Source organism: Orbicella franksi, chromosome 12 (assembly GCF_964199315.1).
Source record: "Orbicella franksi chromosome 12, jaOrbFran1.1, whole genome shotgun sequence".
In the NCBI taxonomy this organism is placed as follows: domain Eukaryota; kingdom Metazoa; phylum Cnidaria; class Anthozoa; order Scleractinia; family Merulinidae; genus Orbicella; species Orbicella franksi.
Genome location: NC_138156.1, coordinates 24,791,264 through 24,806,404, shown reverse-complemented (window position 1 = coordinate 24,806,404; position 15,141 = coordinate 24,791,264). Strand labels below are relative to the sequence as shown.

The 15,141-nt window shown below is 37.6% G+C and overlaps 1 protein-coding gene across 1 annotated transcript in view; it reads left to right on the top strand.

Annotated features, from left to right (window-relative positions):
- The window catches only part of LOC145463651 (uncharacterized), a 49,093-nt gene that overhangs the window by 4,433 nt on the left and 29,519 nt on the right, over positions 1 to 15,141 (top strand). The window contains exons 3-15 of the mRNA XM_081447407.1: positions 1,505 to 1,657; positions 2,390 to 2,457; positions 3,179 to 3,249; positions 4,195 to 4,319; positions 6,049 to 6,141; positions 6,864 to 7,033; positions 8,297 to 8,495; positions 8,815 to 8,923; positions 10,721 to 10,794; positions 10,914 to 11,002; positions 11,889 to 12,064; positions 13,941 to 14,109; positions 14,515 to 14,637. Of these exons, the coding sequence (XP_081303533.1) occupies positions 1,505 to 1,657; positions 2,390 to 2,457; positions 3,179 to 3,249; positions 4,195 to 4,319; positions 6,049 to 6,141; positions 6,864 to 7,033; positions 8,297 to 8,495; positions 8,815 to 8,923; positions 10,721 to 10,794; positions 10,914 to 11,002; positions 11,889 to 12,064; positions 13,941 to 14,109; positions 14,515 to 14,637 (1,619 nt within the window). The remainder of the gene's footprint in view (positions 1 to 1,504; positions 1,658 to 2,389; positions 2,458 to 3,178; positions 3,250 to 4,194; positions 4,320 to 6,048; positions 6,142 to 6,863; positions 7,034 to 8,296; positions 8,496 to 8,814; positions 8,924 to 10,720; positions 10,795 to 10,913; positions 11,003 to 11,888; positions 12,065 to 13,940; positions 14,110 to 14,514; positions 14,638 to 15,141) is intronic.

The following is a 15,141-nucleotide window of genomic DNA, read 5'->3' as shown; positions in this document are numbered from 1 at the left end:
TGATATATCGCTTTGAAATCAGGGTTTTTAAGAGCTTTTTTGCAACGTGTGGGTTCGGCGTGATTTTGTAATCAGAGGGTTTTGTTGACCCCGAAGGAAAAAATATCCGGAAAAGGTCATTTCGTCGATGATTCAAACGAATATAAATATGTATATGTTCCGAGCGAAATTTCTGCTGAAAAAATATAATTTTTGACGAACGCTGGGTTTTTAATTTTTTTTCCGCGAAAGTCAGTATCGGAAATGAGATTTATTAATGTTTCAACAGCTTTTGGCGAGTAAACATCACAGGTTGCGTGACTCAAAATTTGGTCAAGTGGAAGCTTGGGTCTGGTCGCCTACAAATCGAAAAAAAAACCACGGGTAAACCATGAACCGCGCTCGACCCATGGCCGCGCGGCTAACAAGAGTGAGAGTAGTGTAATTTGTTTAATAGACACCATAGAATTGTAGTCCAAACATTCAATTTTTAGTATTTTTAAGCCAAATTCATATATAACTTAAACTATTTTAGACTTCCTTCATAGTATAGAAATAGTGCTTTTCCTCTTCTCTTTTTTCTTCCTGTGTGTGCATTTGTGCTCAAGTTTTCTTGCTGACCTGTATTTTATTTCTATTTAATGCTGATGTTAACTGGCTGCCTGGCTCCACTAGCCCCTATGGTTATTTCAGGCAGCCAGTACTCAAATTTTTACTTTTAATATTTTCATTGAAATTGTAATTTTTTCTGTAGCAAGAGTGAGTACAAATAAAGATTGATTGATTAAATGATTAAAAGTCAAACATGATTTTCTCATTTTGAGAGTAATGCATACACTGTACCTGATCATGTTCTACCAGGGAATAAACAATGTGTAGTGTTAGTTTCCTTATCTGCCATGTACAAAGTTATTTTTCTGCATCTCATAGTTATTGAATGTGCCGTGTAAATACAACTTACTGGGTAGTGCTGATAAAGAGGTTAGAACAAGAGGATGATAATGCAAATTTCTAACTGTTAATTTATTTTTGATCTGCAACAATGTTAGCAGAAATAAAGCATAAACATAGCATGTTCATGTATAGAGCTCAATAATATTCGTTATCATACATTGAACTCACTATCTCTTTTCTGATTGGCCGAAAGAGTACAGTGAATTTTTGAAATCAGCACCTGTGACGTCATCTAGCTGCAGATTATACAGTTATCATGTCAAGGACACTCAAAGTGACGGGTAATCATGTCATGTATGACCGCGGTGCATGATTTCTAAGGGTAATCATGTCAAGTTTGCATGCTTTGTGTTGCTTGCTGTTAATGAAGAAGCAAAAACATGACTTCCATTTTTTTTTTTGTTCAATGTATAATAAAACAATTATTAGATTCGGTTTTTGTGATATCCAGAATAATCAAGGTCTCGGTAAGGGTTATGAGCCTCAGCCTTTGGCTATTCTGGATATCACAAAAACCTCATCCAATAATAAATTGTTTATTATTTAATGTCGTGTTTTCATTTCCCATCAGTGCATCCTTGCCGATAAAGTGAACAAGTTTCTCTATAGAACAGATGATCTGGTCAAGTTTACACCCCAAAAAATTACCTGGGAGCCATCATATCTTACATTCCATCCTTGGGATAGTAAATTTGTCATGGGATATGACAAGCCAGCTGAAAAGGTACTGCAGCTCTTCAGTAAATGAAAACTAATTACAGTGGAACCCTTTTAATTCGGTCACCAATGGGCCACAAAAATCTGGTGCTGTTAAAGGGGTGGCCATAATTATTAAAGGGGTTAGAGAAAATGACTGACTGAGCTTTTGTTTGGGCCAGAAAAAAGTGACCGTAATAACAGGGTGGCTGTGAGGCAGGGTTCCACTGTACATATATAAGGTGAGGTCAGTTGCACTGATCTGAATTTATAGGTGTAAAAAAAAAGATACAGAGTTCTGCATATACCATTTTGTTGTTTTGGTCTGTCAGCTAGTTTTGTTGTTTCACACTAGCTTTAATTTCTTGCTGCTTGTGTTTCTGATTCGTCTTGAAGAGGTCCAATTAAGGTTTAACATTCTTGCATGTAAGTGTTAATTTTGTCTGTGACACCAGGTTCACTGTTCAGTACCTACTGAAAGTGGAAAACTCACACAGAAGTTCAATCATCCAATAATATGTTCACCACATTTATTTCTTTGTTCTCTGTGGTCTATAGAATGACAAAAAATGCCTGTCATGTAAATCTGGTTGTATTTTTATAAGGATTAACCTTTTTTCAAGCCACCACTACAACATCCATAACAATGCTTATACTACAATTTGTGCAATATTTTTGTTCTTTTTATCGTATTACCTTGTAACAGAAAGCTGTTTGTACAGAAGCTAGTATTGTTTGTGTATTATTTTATCTTTTACAGCTCTACTTGTCAAAAGACTCTGGAAGAACATTTACTCAAGTACAGGATGAAGTGAAGTCATTTAATTGGTTAGTGTTGACCGCAGTATTGGTCATTAAAGTGGCCTTAATCTCACAAGTAAACTGACTTGAATTAAGTACCAGTAAAATCACTGCAACAAAATTGACTCATGTTCCTTGCTTCAAGCAATGCCATTTCATCTGATGATTTTCTCTACAAACTTTCAATACATATGGATTGTTGACCAGCTTGTTTGGTAAGCATTTGTCTGGCCAAGATCATTTCTTGTCCAAGCAAAAATAGATTTGACCAGACAACTTGACCGGCGCCAGCCGAAAAATTATTTCAAGCCCTGCATGGCATTAGTGCTTCAACTTCAACTTCAAATTCACTTTATTTTGTACTTACATTTTGAAATTACAATATTAGCATAAAAGAGAAAAAAAGATACATATATAACAATTAAAGGTGACAATGGTATATAGTTTGTGCATGGAGGCTAATAGAAATGCAAGGTTATCGAGTTAGCCTCCATCTCGTTTGAGCGGACATAAAAAAACATGACGGATTACTAAAGGAAAGAGCTAGAAGAGTGCTTATTTTACCCTAAGTGTGTTTCTGCTGCTAACAAAATTCCCCTTGTTGATACTTGTCATGCATCTTGCAATGTCTTATCTATGTGTCACTTTCCTGGTTAGTGCAAGAAACAGTGCTGAGACATTAACAGTATCACACTTTCACCTGTAGCTGTGTTATCAAATAGAAACTCTGTTGTGTCTTGTTTTCAAGGGGTGTTAAAGGCCTTGATTTACCAGATGTAATTTTTGTTGAGATATATCAAAAGCCTCTTCAAGAACGACGTGAGTATAAAGGATAACTTGTATTAAGAACTGAGTGACAACGTGGGGCATAGTGCTGAGTTGGCTATCATTAATCCTCTTAATTCCAAAGTGACTGGAATAATAAAATTCAAAATAACAAAATGACGGGGTAATTTTTCATTGTTAACATTAAATGAGACATGGTGTAAATGTGGGTTATTGACCAAGCTTGCGCTCTCAAGATGGCTTGATATTGACTTTGCACTGTTTTTGGGTGTACGTGTGGGACCTAAAGTGCAATAAAGGATTATTTACATGGCATAAAGGACACAATTTTTCTTGTGGGAAAAAGTGGATCAAGGGCCTGAAAATGTTATCCCTTTCTGAAGAAACAATAGGGCCCTCTCCCTTTAAAAAGCCCCTCTGGATTCATCTCCTTGCTCTTTTGGTCGGTAGGTAAGTAGGTTAAGTCTGCATATAAGCATATGAGCCAAGTAGGCCATCATGCTGAAGCTTATCCTGGTTTCTGTAGCATGAAGTGCCTATGAGTATTTCTATTCCCCCCTGGATGGGATGCTAGTCCATCGCAGGGTTACTCCTAGCATTAAATTCACCGGTACCCATTTATACACCTGGTTGGAGAGAGACACTCTGAGGGTAAAGTTTCTTGCCCAAGAACACAACACAGTGTCCCTGGCCAGGGCTCAGATCCAAACTGTCCAGTCCGGAGTCAAGAGCCCTAACCATGAGGCTACCTTGTCTCCTCCCTTCTTTAGGGCCTAGGATAAAATAAGCTCACAGTTGGCTTGGTTACACTTACACTAAACAGAAACTGATACCAATAAATTTTACAAAAACAAGAGAAAAATTAGGCACAATGACTAATAATTTTAATGTACAATTTGCCTGGCGTTCTTTTGCTACAAATGGCAAACTCAAATTTGTTCCAGTATGCCCTAATCCAGTGTTGCTCATTACTTGTAGTTAAATCCCGAGATAACAAAACTTCAGTAAACCAGGTGGACAGCAAAGGAAAAAGAAAAGTACTTGCAACTAATGTGGAGGAATTTGAAATGATGAAAAACTACATGTTCATTACTACAAGGACGGTTAGTGGAGTGTCTGATGTTTTGTTAGGAACAGACTGAACTGATATAAATTTATGTTCGTCTTTGTTGTGGCCATTTATTAAATTAAAGTGAGAGGGGACAAGCCACCCCCTAGTGAGTCAGCAATGCGTAGTGTATTGTTTTAAATGTGACCTGTGTGATGCAGGTTATGTCAGCTATACTTGCCGACACCTACACTAACGAATTAAAGAACACAGATGCTAGATGACGTTGAGCAAAGTTTTAAAATTTTACAGTGCATTTACTGAAACCAGGGCCAGCCAGACAATGAAAACCAATCAGATGGCAGAACTGAAAGAATAGATTCCAACGTTTCAAATCTAGCCAATCAAATGTCCTATTTTCAAATGGAACCAATCAAATGTTCGGTACAAATCAATGAAATCTCAACTTGTTTGTTGTGATGCTTACACGACTACACTGTTGTTTATCAGTAAATTTTCAAGCTCAAACCATTAGTACTTTCACATGCTGAATTGAATTACATGCTGCACTTTCTATGGGGTAGTTGGTTCAGGTTTAGAAAATACATGAAAAGAAAAGTTGCATAAGAGTGTCACTTGTTAATATATTTCACCAGAGTGTGTGGTGTAGGGTTTGAAAATTGTCGTGACTGTTTGATAGAAGCCCTTCAAATGGTCTCTGAGTAGGGAATGTTCCTATCGCACTGTCTTTCCTTTTTACCGGAGTGATTTTACACACTGAGGCTTTGATAGTACAATGCAGAAAAACACTCGTTTGAATTTTTGGTGAAGATGTTATTTCAATACACTGATAACCCAGAATGGGAGCTCAAACTCTGAAATGTACAGCTGCTGAGACAGTGAACGCAATAGTTTTTTTCCGAGAACTGTGTGGTGGATTTCATGGTCAGCTGCATTAATGTAACTGAAAGCTGTATAAAAATAGAAACATGCACAGACAACAGGTGCGAAATTTATTTCATAAAAAAGTGTTGAAACCTGTTTACAATTTTAAACAACAACCGTAATGATGATATTTTGTTTGGCCGTACGTTCACAGTTGAAAACGGTCAATCTAATGAATTTATCACGGTTGTAAATGCAAATCTAAAGTAGAGTAACACAATATTTTATAACACAAAAGTTTTGACGGTTTGAGCTTATTCAAGAGGTTTATTAGCAGACACTGTACTGTAGTTGGGAGCATCACAACGAACAAGTTGAGATTTCATTGTTGTGTACCGGACATTTCATTGACTGGATTTGAAAATGTTGGAATCTATTGTAACAGTTTCAGTTCTGCCATCTGATTGGTTTTCATTGTCTGGGTGGCCCCGCTTTCAGTAAACGTACTGTAAGAACAAATTTGACTGTCTTATTTTCGAAATGTGTTTTTTAAAGATTGTTCAGACCAGTTCTCCAAGCTTATTAGTATTATTTTATTGTCTCATTGTTTTAGGTCCCCTATTAACTTGAAAAATATTTTTATCACTTATCTTATGTACATATTTTATCACATTTTACCGTTTTACTTTTTAAACATTACTATATTTTACTGATAGAAACATTTTTATGTTAATTTAGTTATTTTTTACTCGTCCTTGAAAATGACCTCAGAGAGGTTGAAACATAGGGATTTTTTATCATTAGTTTTTATTGCAAAATCGATCTCTAAGAAATTACTTGATACATCAAAATGTTAATTTAATATGCACTTCTCAAGTTTACATCTTGTTTCTCCATAGGACCCTAAGGCCAAACACCCTATCTTGCAAGTGTTGAAAGATCGTAATTTGCCCTTCAAGAATACATCATTTCCATCGAATGAAGAAAGCAGAGTAAGTTAATCACTGCCCTTATAGCTTTGTAAAACAACTGCTCCATTCAAAACACAAGGAGAACAAGGGGTTTTCTAAAACAAATATATAATAGCTTCATGACGTTTTCAATGGAGTAAGGTAGATATAACATGTTTTTACCTGGTGCACACAGTGACTTACCCCACCCCAACCACTTCCTAACCCCAGGACCAATGAATTGATAATTGATTGATTAATTAATTAATTAAACATTAAAGTTGACATGTTTTTGCCCTACTGACTTAGTGCCCCCAACTCATTCAAATAGTGCACTCAGCACTGACATGGATACACTTTTTCCAGGTTTTCAGGCAATGAACTTGCTCTTGACTATTGAACATTTTATGCCATTATAATGCTGTGATCAATATCAGAGTGTAAATAGACCATTAAATTGCTGTCAATTTGCTAAGTAGGCTTGTACAGTGAAATCCTGTTGATCCAGTCACCAATGGGCCACAGAAATCTGGCCAAATTGACAGGGTGGCCATATTAAAGGGGCTCTTTAAATAAGAAAATGACTGACTGAGTTTTTGTTCAAGCCAGAACAAAGTGACCATAATAATGAGGTGGCTGTATTAATGGAATGATTGTAAGGTGGGATTCCACTGTACTAACAGTAATCCTCTGTGATAAAAGTTCATTGTAGTTTCCTGTCTTTTCTTCCACCACGACTTAATTTCTCTGATCTTATTTTACAGGACTTTTTCGTGTTTGATGTGGTCGAAGAACATGTATTTGTGGTCATCAACCACTTGAGGAATCTGTCAAATATGTATGTGTCGGATATGAGTGGCCTCAAATACCAACTGTCCTTGCCGAGGGTTTTATATCATAATCCATTCACAAATGTTTCATCTCCTTGGCTCAGGTATGGAAGTTACAAAGTAACCGTTTAAAATCAAATATGATTTATTGTTTAATCCAGAAAAGTAGGTCATACAGGTCTACTTTAATTTTTATGTACACTTTTGTAGCAAATATGAGATGGGGGAAGCAGATGGGGGAAGTCTGCTTTGTAGATTTGTTGTAAGAACTCCTATATTTTGTTGTTTGACTTGCAAGTAAGACATTGCAGCATACTGTTTTATTCAAGCTTTGTTGTTCTCAAGTCTTCAAAGTGATGCTGATAGTTTTGTTGTGCTGATCAAAACTATACCAGCAAAGTTCAGGGGTTTCAATAAGTTTTTTAGCAGGTTGGCACCATGATATGACAAGTGGGCAGAAAAGTTGCAAACTAGGGGTGTCCAGGGCATTATCCCCAGAAAATTTTGAAATTCACGACTTGCAGAGGTGTATTTTCCTGCACTTTGGAGTACAAAATCCTTACTGCTTAACTGCCTACAGGAGATCATTGTGTAGTTAACTAAATCATACTTTGATGCCACTGATCAAGGGATAAATCAGTTTTCATATAATTCTGTTTACATAAAAAGACTGTATCACAAAAATTTCTATTCAGTACTCCATGATAATTACCGGCTTTGATAGTTTTCTAGCAAAAACAAACTCGCAGGAATTTTTCAAATCCTTTGCTTTTTTAAATACCATGAATGATAAATGTCCCTCTAGCAAAGCACGCAAGCAGAGCCACATTTATGCTGTAAAGAGAATTGGGTTATTCCAGATATAAACCACACCTTCAACAGGTGGGCACATTTTTTAACCCCCCTCCCACCCAGATTTCCTTAAGCACTAGACACCTCTCCCTCCAAGGCAAAAGAACCTGCAACCCTCCAAGTTGCAACAATTTTAGTCACCAAGGTGACTAGAATTTTATGGCTGGCGACTAACTTGAAATGGAAGTCGCGAGCCTGGCGACTAAAATTAAGGGCTTGAGCTGACCATCATCCAGAGTGAAAAAAAAAAAAAAAATGCCCAGAGCGTTATGAATTCACTTGTTAAAATAAGTTCTTCTGCCATATTAACCCACTGAAATTGATACTAAACTAAAATGAAATGTGTTATTCCAAGAACCCATCATAAAAATGAACTAATTTGCAGTATGTCATTTGTATGCGGCGAACTTCGGGTTACTTGTGTCCTGTGTAAGTTGCAGCAAGCAAATGCACTGATTCTGATTGAGGTTACAATTTGTTTTAAGTTTGTTGGAATTGCTTTTTTTCTCTTTTAGAAGCGTGATACCTTATGCTTTTGTTGATGTGGATAGAATCCAAGCCATGCGTGGTATTTATCTTGCTACCCAGTTAACACCTGGTCCAGTGGGCAAGAGACATCTGCTGACACTTATCACTTATAACAGGGGTGGAAAATGGCAGCGGGTTCGTTCTCCATCTGTGGATAACCGTGGTGTCAGAATTAACTGTTATTTGGTGGGTATTGCTGTGTTAATAACATAGTTATCAGTGAGTACTATTGACAAGAAAGACAGGAAGAACAATGTGGAATTGACATGGTAGCAGTGTCATTGAATGTTGCAATTTCTAAGCCTTGTTGCAGGTGTGCCATGCATACCTCTCTTAATTGGTTCGTCCTTAAACAGGGAGGGAAGACTAGTAAGTGATGAATGGTGTATTCTTCACAGCCAGCATTTAAGCCACTACTTATCCAGTTTTTCAACTTCTTTTGTTTGGTCATGGGATTTCATTAAATCAACTGAAAACTGTTGTTTTATAACTAATTTATTTGCAGCCTTCTTGTTCCCTTCATTTCAATCTGCTCTATGGTGCGGTGTATCGTGTTTCTCCATCAGAGCGATTGCTTTCCAGTGAGTCTGCTCCTGGGCTTGTGATAGCTTTAGGTAAGAAACTCAATTCATATGGAAACTTGAACAATTATTATCACCCTCATTGTTACTTGGAAAATTATGTAGTCATTTCCGAGTTCTTCTTCCAAGTTACCCCACCAAGGTTATGTTTGATTTTAAAGTTTTCTCTAGGTCTATCATGTACTTAACTTGCTATTAAAGCTTGCAGTCATACTTTTCAATACTATACAGTGCAGCTCAGATATAAGCAAACCAAACTATACGTGTAATTCGTGTCAGCTGAATATGCGTATAGATGTGTATATGTGTATACGCGTATACATACACGCACATACGCGTATACAGTATACGCACGCACGCCTGATTAGTATGTATGAGCTAACATATTGTTTGGTCATTGTTGTTTTCAATGGCTTGACAGCTTGGTACAGAGCGAGAGGAGTTTTTATTTATTTTGAATACGTGTGTACAGTATACATACATGTGTATGCCTTCAGACAAGACTAAGCTGAAACAAACATTTTTCTACTGGGCACACAATTTACTGCTTTCTGTCAAATTATTTAGAACCGGGGATGGAAGCTTTAACAATCCCATCGTCAAAAAACAAATAATTTGTGCCAAGTACAACCAAAAGATAACGTTTTTCGAAAGAAAATGAACATGGTCAATGCAAGCGACTGGTACACAGAATTGACTAAACGTGAGCAGCGTGCTGTAACACTTAAATAAACAATCCCTTTGTTGAAGAACGGAAAGACTATTTCTACCGTTTGATTGAACAATTTGTGTCAAATAGAACCAGAGATCTCATTTCTTCGACTAGGCCACGGAATGCTTCAGACAACAAACATTTCACAAGTGATTTGCCCAGGCGTGCGAAACACAAAACTGTTCCTTGTAGTTTCATAATTTACTATTCTCAAAATTAACTGGGAGTCAATGTAAAGCCAAAGGCAATTATTTCATTTAAAAACTATGAGGACTACTTGCAAAATAATTTTTTGCCCCTGTTAGTTGTTCACAGCTGTAAACTGCAAAGTAAACATTACAAGTAATATGCGGTAAATGAAAACAATTTGTTAAAATAAGGAGTTTAAGCAACTGTTTCAATTCTCTTCCCAACTTCTTGGCAGCTAAAGATCAAGCAAGTGTCAATAAACAGTGGTTTGTCGGTGAACTTGCGAAGCGATCGAAAACTAGAAATATTTAAACTTTCATATTGACGTTTTTAACAATATGCAAATTCCATGCTGAAACCTGACACTTTTGTATTCCAGGAATGTTCTTTGTTTGTCCAACAATGCTTCATATAAAGAAACTTACGGGAATGCATAACAAAGAGACATATACCCATGTATATATGTGCATATGTGTGCGTATACGCAAAATACACGCGTACAATACGCGTATGTGTAGTTCACTTATATCTGAACTGCACCGTATGTGACTTAGGCCAAACAGAAAGCACTTTGTTTTTCTGAACATTTAGAGCATTTTTGCTTCAAACCAATTTGAGAGTAGTGCCATTCTGAAGTTTGCCAAAAAATGTAATTTTAGCACCCATTGACAAGCTGCCAATCGATGAATGAACTCAACTGTGAAAAATTAGAGGGCTTTTTTCAGAAATCATCGTGCCTTCTGGCAAACTTTCCCTTGCACAACCTGAAATGTAGAACAAGTTTTTTCCGCTAGTATTAGAGTGCTTGGTACTCAGGCTAGCAGAAGCTCAGCCAATCAGATGGCAGCATTGGCACAAGTATGTAAGTAGCATTCTAAGCCACTGGAACCACAGAACATGTATTCTATTTCTCAAATGTTTTCTTTCAGGTGTGGCAAGTACTAATCTTAAGATATATCCTGATCTGTTTGTATCACGGGATGGAGGTCTGGGATGGAGCAGGGTAAGGCATCTCAAAGGTTAATCTCAATTCATCAGCATATTCACTTCTCTGTTTGGTTTTGAAAACTGTGGTATAAAGTGACGAACAGGTCTGATCATACTGGATTTGTAAACCAACAGGTTCTACGAGGGAAATATTTGTTTACTTTTGGGGATCATGGTGGAGTAATTGTTGCTGTTCCCTACAGACGCTACACTAAGACACTCAGGTTAGGAACAAGAGTACATTCAAGTAAAATGTTCGGCTTATCAGATCGTTGCTGGTAGCCGGCCACTTTTCACAACCCTGTTATGTAGCATGCTTCTGTCACAATATTTATAACATGATTTTGTTCATGTTACAAGGTTGCTATATTCAGCCTCCAGTAACACAGTGTGTTGCTAGTTTGGATTTCAGAATGAGAGGTGCAAGCCTTGGCTCGAGGATTGTAGCTGAATATTAATACCACTTGGATGAATCTAGAGATAACGACCATGTGCATTAGTTTCAAAGATGCAACTAGCTTATAGGCAGAGGGTCTGATTTGACTTTTGGCCAATTTGCAATTTAGTGTGAAATCCTTAAGACTAATAGCAAGCCAATAACACTCCACTAGTCTTGCTTCATGCATTGTATGTTATCTAGGACTAGAAATTAGCCCACATCAGTGCCATTGTAGCAACAAGAACACCAGCTTCTAGTCCTTACAGCTTCTATCTACTGTCATGTTCTAGGTGTTGTTAGCTCCAGGGGGGACTTACATGTGAAAGGTTCACAGATGCTTGTCAGGAAATTTGAGTTAAACTGAAGGAGACCTATCTGGGCATGGCTTGGGCTTTATTCAACTCCTAAAAGACCCCACTTAAAACAGAATAGGCTTCTGCTGTTCATGAAAGGAGCTTGTGCTAGTAGACGGCACTCAAGAGACTGGTGAAAATCGAGCCTAACATGGAAATAAGAGCTTTTTTTTATTATTTCATTGAGTGCACCCTAAAAGACAATTTGACAGCTAAAAATAGTGGCGTTTCGTCATTGGCACCCTAAGTGAGACTTGGAATCCTCATTGAAACTAAATGTAGAATCATAATAATTATGATTGCTGTTTTTCACCACAGGTATAGCACAGATGGTGGTTTTACATGGAAACCCTACACCTTCTCTCAAGTAGCTATTCTAGCACGCGATGTTGTCACTCAACCCGGGGAAAGACTGCCAATTTTTGTAATTTATGGAAATGGAAATCGAAACCGAGCATGGACAGCATTTTACATTAATATGACAAATGTCATGGGTGAGCAACCCTTAAGTAACTTTTATGAGCAATGTTGTGATTTTGTGTGGATCACCACTGGGGCCATTTTACATTTAACATGGAGCAAGTTGATTGTTTTTGAAATGACATTCTCAAGCTTATTATAATTCATCAAGTTGTATTTAATCTTAATTAGCCTAAATATTCCTAATCTTATTTCTGGGTTTTCTCGTTACAGTCAACTCTCTCATAAGCGACCACCCCTGGTGCAAGACAAAGTGGTTGCTTGCACGAGGTGCTCGCTTACAGGAAAAATCAACAAAGTAACTCCAATGCTGGACTGACTGATCTATTACATAAAGATGTTACCTCATCAGCTAAAGTTAGGCAAAATTATAGAAACTAAGTTGTTTGATTTTTTTTTTTTCACATGCAACAATTATTGGGAAAAGTGCAATAGAGTGTACTTGTCAGTGTGTCTCTGGCCTCCCTTGCAGATGCTCTTGGGGCTTGTCACGCATTCCTCCCCACGAACGTCTGCTCAGTGGACCGATCACTTCCATTTGCTGGCGGTTAGCCAATCTTAGCTTCTCTTCCTATCAGTGGAAAGCTGGACTTTGACTGACTTTGACCCCACACTTCAACTTGGGAAGTTTGTGCTGCAAAATGTCTAACATTCTCACATTCATACAAGTTGCACCTGCATCTACAGACGTACAGAGTATTTTAGAAATGCCGGCAACTGATAAGATCCACATGGAGCACCAAAACCATGGCCTTGCCTGAACTAGGTCAAACAATGGGGTATACAACATGCAAAACAGTCAACTGATTAGCGTGCTAAAACAGACAAAAGAATAATAAACCTATACATCGAGCTCGAGAGACATAAGCTTGATCAAATTGATGGAAAAAACACAAGAACCTCTCTACAGAAACGTATAGCTTTCTCGAGGTAAAGCTACGCCGTCTCTGAAGAAAAACCGGATGAGGATAAATATGATATCCGTGATAACAAGCAACATACCCTACTTGCAAATAGTTCTAATCAAACAGCCAAGCCTGATGACACAATATGGAATGCAGCATGTCTCAGAAAATTTCATATTTTCCATTTTTTGCCCCTCGCAAGCAAATATTTTGCGATGGAAATGAGCCTAAACACGCATAAGCACGTGGCAAATGACAGAGGTGTCAACATGCAGATAACAGCGGATTGGTTCTTTTAAAACAAGGGCTAACCGCCAACGAACGGAAGTGACCGGTCCGTTGAGCAGATGTTTGTGGGGAAGAAGGCGTGATGAGCCCCAAGAGTGTCTGTGTGGGAGGCTAATGTGTCTCTTGTTGATTAAAATCACCTGATTGAAATCTAAACTAAACAAAAAACAGAGTCAAACATGGGGTGCATATACGTGAAATCTAGATATTGTGACCTTTGTCACCTCTGAATAAAGATTTCTTAACGATCAGGTACATGATCATGTTGGGTGGTCGCTTACCAGAAACAGGAAACAAAAGAATATGTCAAACTTCTGGCCGAAAAACTGGTCGCGGTTGCTTAAGACAATTGACTAGTGGTTGCTTGCGAGAGAGTTCTTGGAACAGTATTTGACTGAGAAACAAAATGGTTATTTGCAAAGTGGTCACTTATGGGAGGTGGTCGCTTACAAGAAGTGGTCGCTATGAGAGAGTTGACTGTATTTTTATAATTCTGATTGCGAAGATATATCAAACACTCAAAAAAGTGTCTGACCACATTTCCAAAAACCACAATGTTTTTCAAAAATCCTCTGCCACTTGTCGTATTTTCAACTCTTCTCTCGGTGTTTGGAAATGTGGTGAAACACGTTCTTTTGTGTTTGATACATTACCTAAGCTTGAAGTGAGGAACTTAAAGAAACAATTTTAATGGCAGGTCCATTGTGTAATGCTTCTGGTTTTACCAAGTTTACGGATGGCTGTCTTCTTGGTCGCCAACAACAGTTCGAGACCAGAAATTTCACCCTACCTTGCCATACAGGTCGTGACTATAAGAGATTCAAAATTGTTCAAAACTGTGAGTGCAACCGAGATGATTTTGAATGGTAAGGAGATTCCAAAATTGATCATCTTTTGCTTGTTGTCATGCATGTGTTGTGATGTTAGTGAATCAGTGAAGTTGGTAGACAGTTCATTTTGAAGATCTCACCCAGCCAGCAATTTTTTTGAATTCTCACCTATGGACAGACACTCGATTGAGACGTTGATTGCAAGTCGGCCAAGTGTCAACCGAGTCATCAAGTGAGATGTCGATCAATAATATTGTTGATCGAGATGTTGATTGAGTGTTGATCGAGGATGGATCAAGGGAATTGATTGACACTCAACAGTGGATGCCTTTAGTACACAAGATTCCATTAATTTGCTTTCGTTTTTGCTGCATCTTGATGCTTGCTTTTAACATAATAAGATTTCAGGTGTTTAATCAAAGATGCTTGACTTATTTTTAGTGACTATGGTTTTGAAAGAAAGCGTTTTGATGAAGACTGTACTCGCATTAAAAGTGAAGACTTGAATAATGACATTATACCCGATAATTGTCCTGAGGGTACAAACTACAACAGGACCCAAGGGTGAGAAATATAATGGTATCTTTAGGTACGATTACAATAATTATTTAAGTGCAAGACTACTTTGGGCAGTAAAGAAAAGCCTGTTTCAAGGAGACAGATTGTTCAGCTAGTTTCACGAAATATCAATTTCACCTCAAAGAAGATTACCCTTTTGTGAATTTCTGAGGAGGAAAGTATCAAAAGGCAAAGGTTTTTGAAGCATAGAATGAAGTCAGTGAAGAGAAATGGTTATGAGGCTTGACAAGAGTCTATGATATAATCTGTGTTTGTTTGCTGTTGTGGTGTTATGATGTCTGTCTTGTGGTACGACTTGTAGCCACTCCACATATTAAATTGTAGCAATGTAGATAGAGGACCACCCTAATTAACTTAGTGTTAGCTTGGTAAATATTGTTCTCGTTCTCGTTCTCGTTCTCGTTCTCGTTCTCGTTCTCGTTCTCGTTCTTATTGTGATGATGATGATGATGATGTTATGTGCAATAAATAGAACTGGTTTTGACTTTT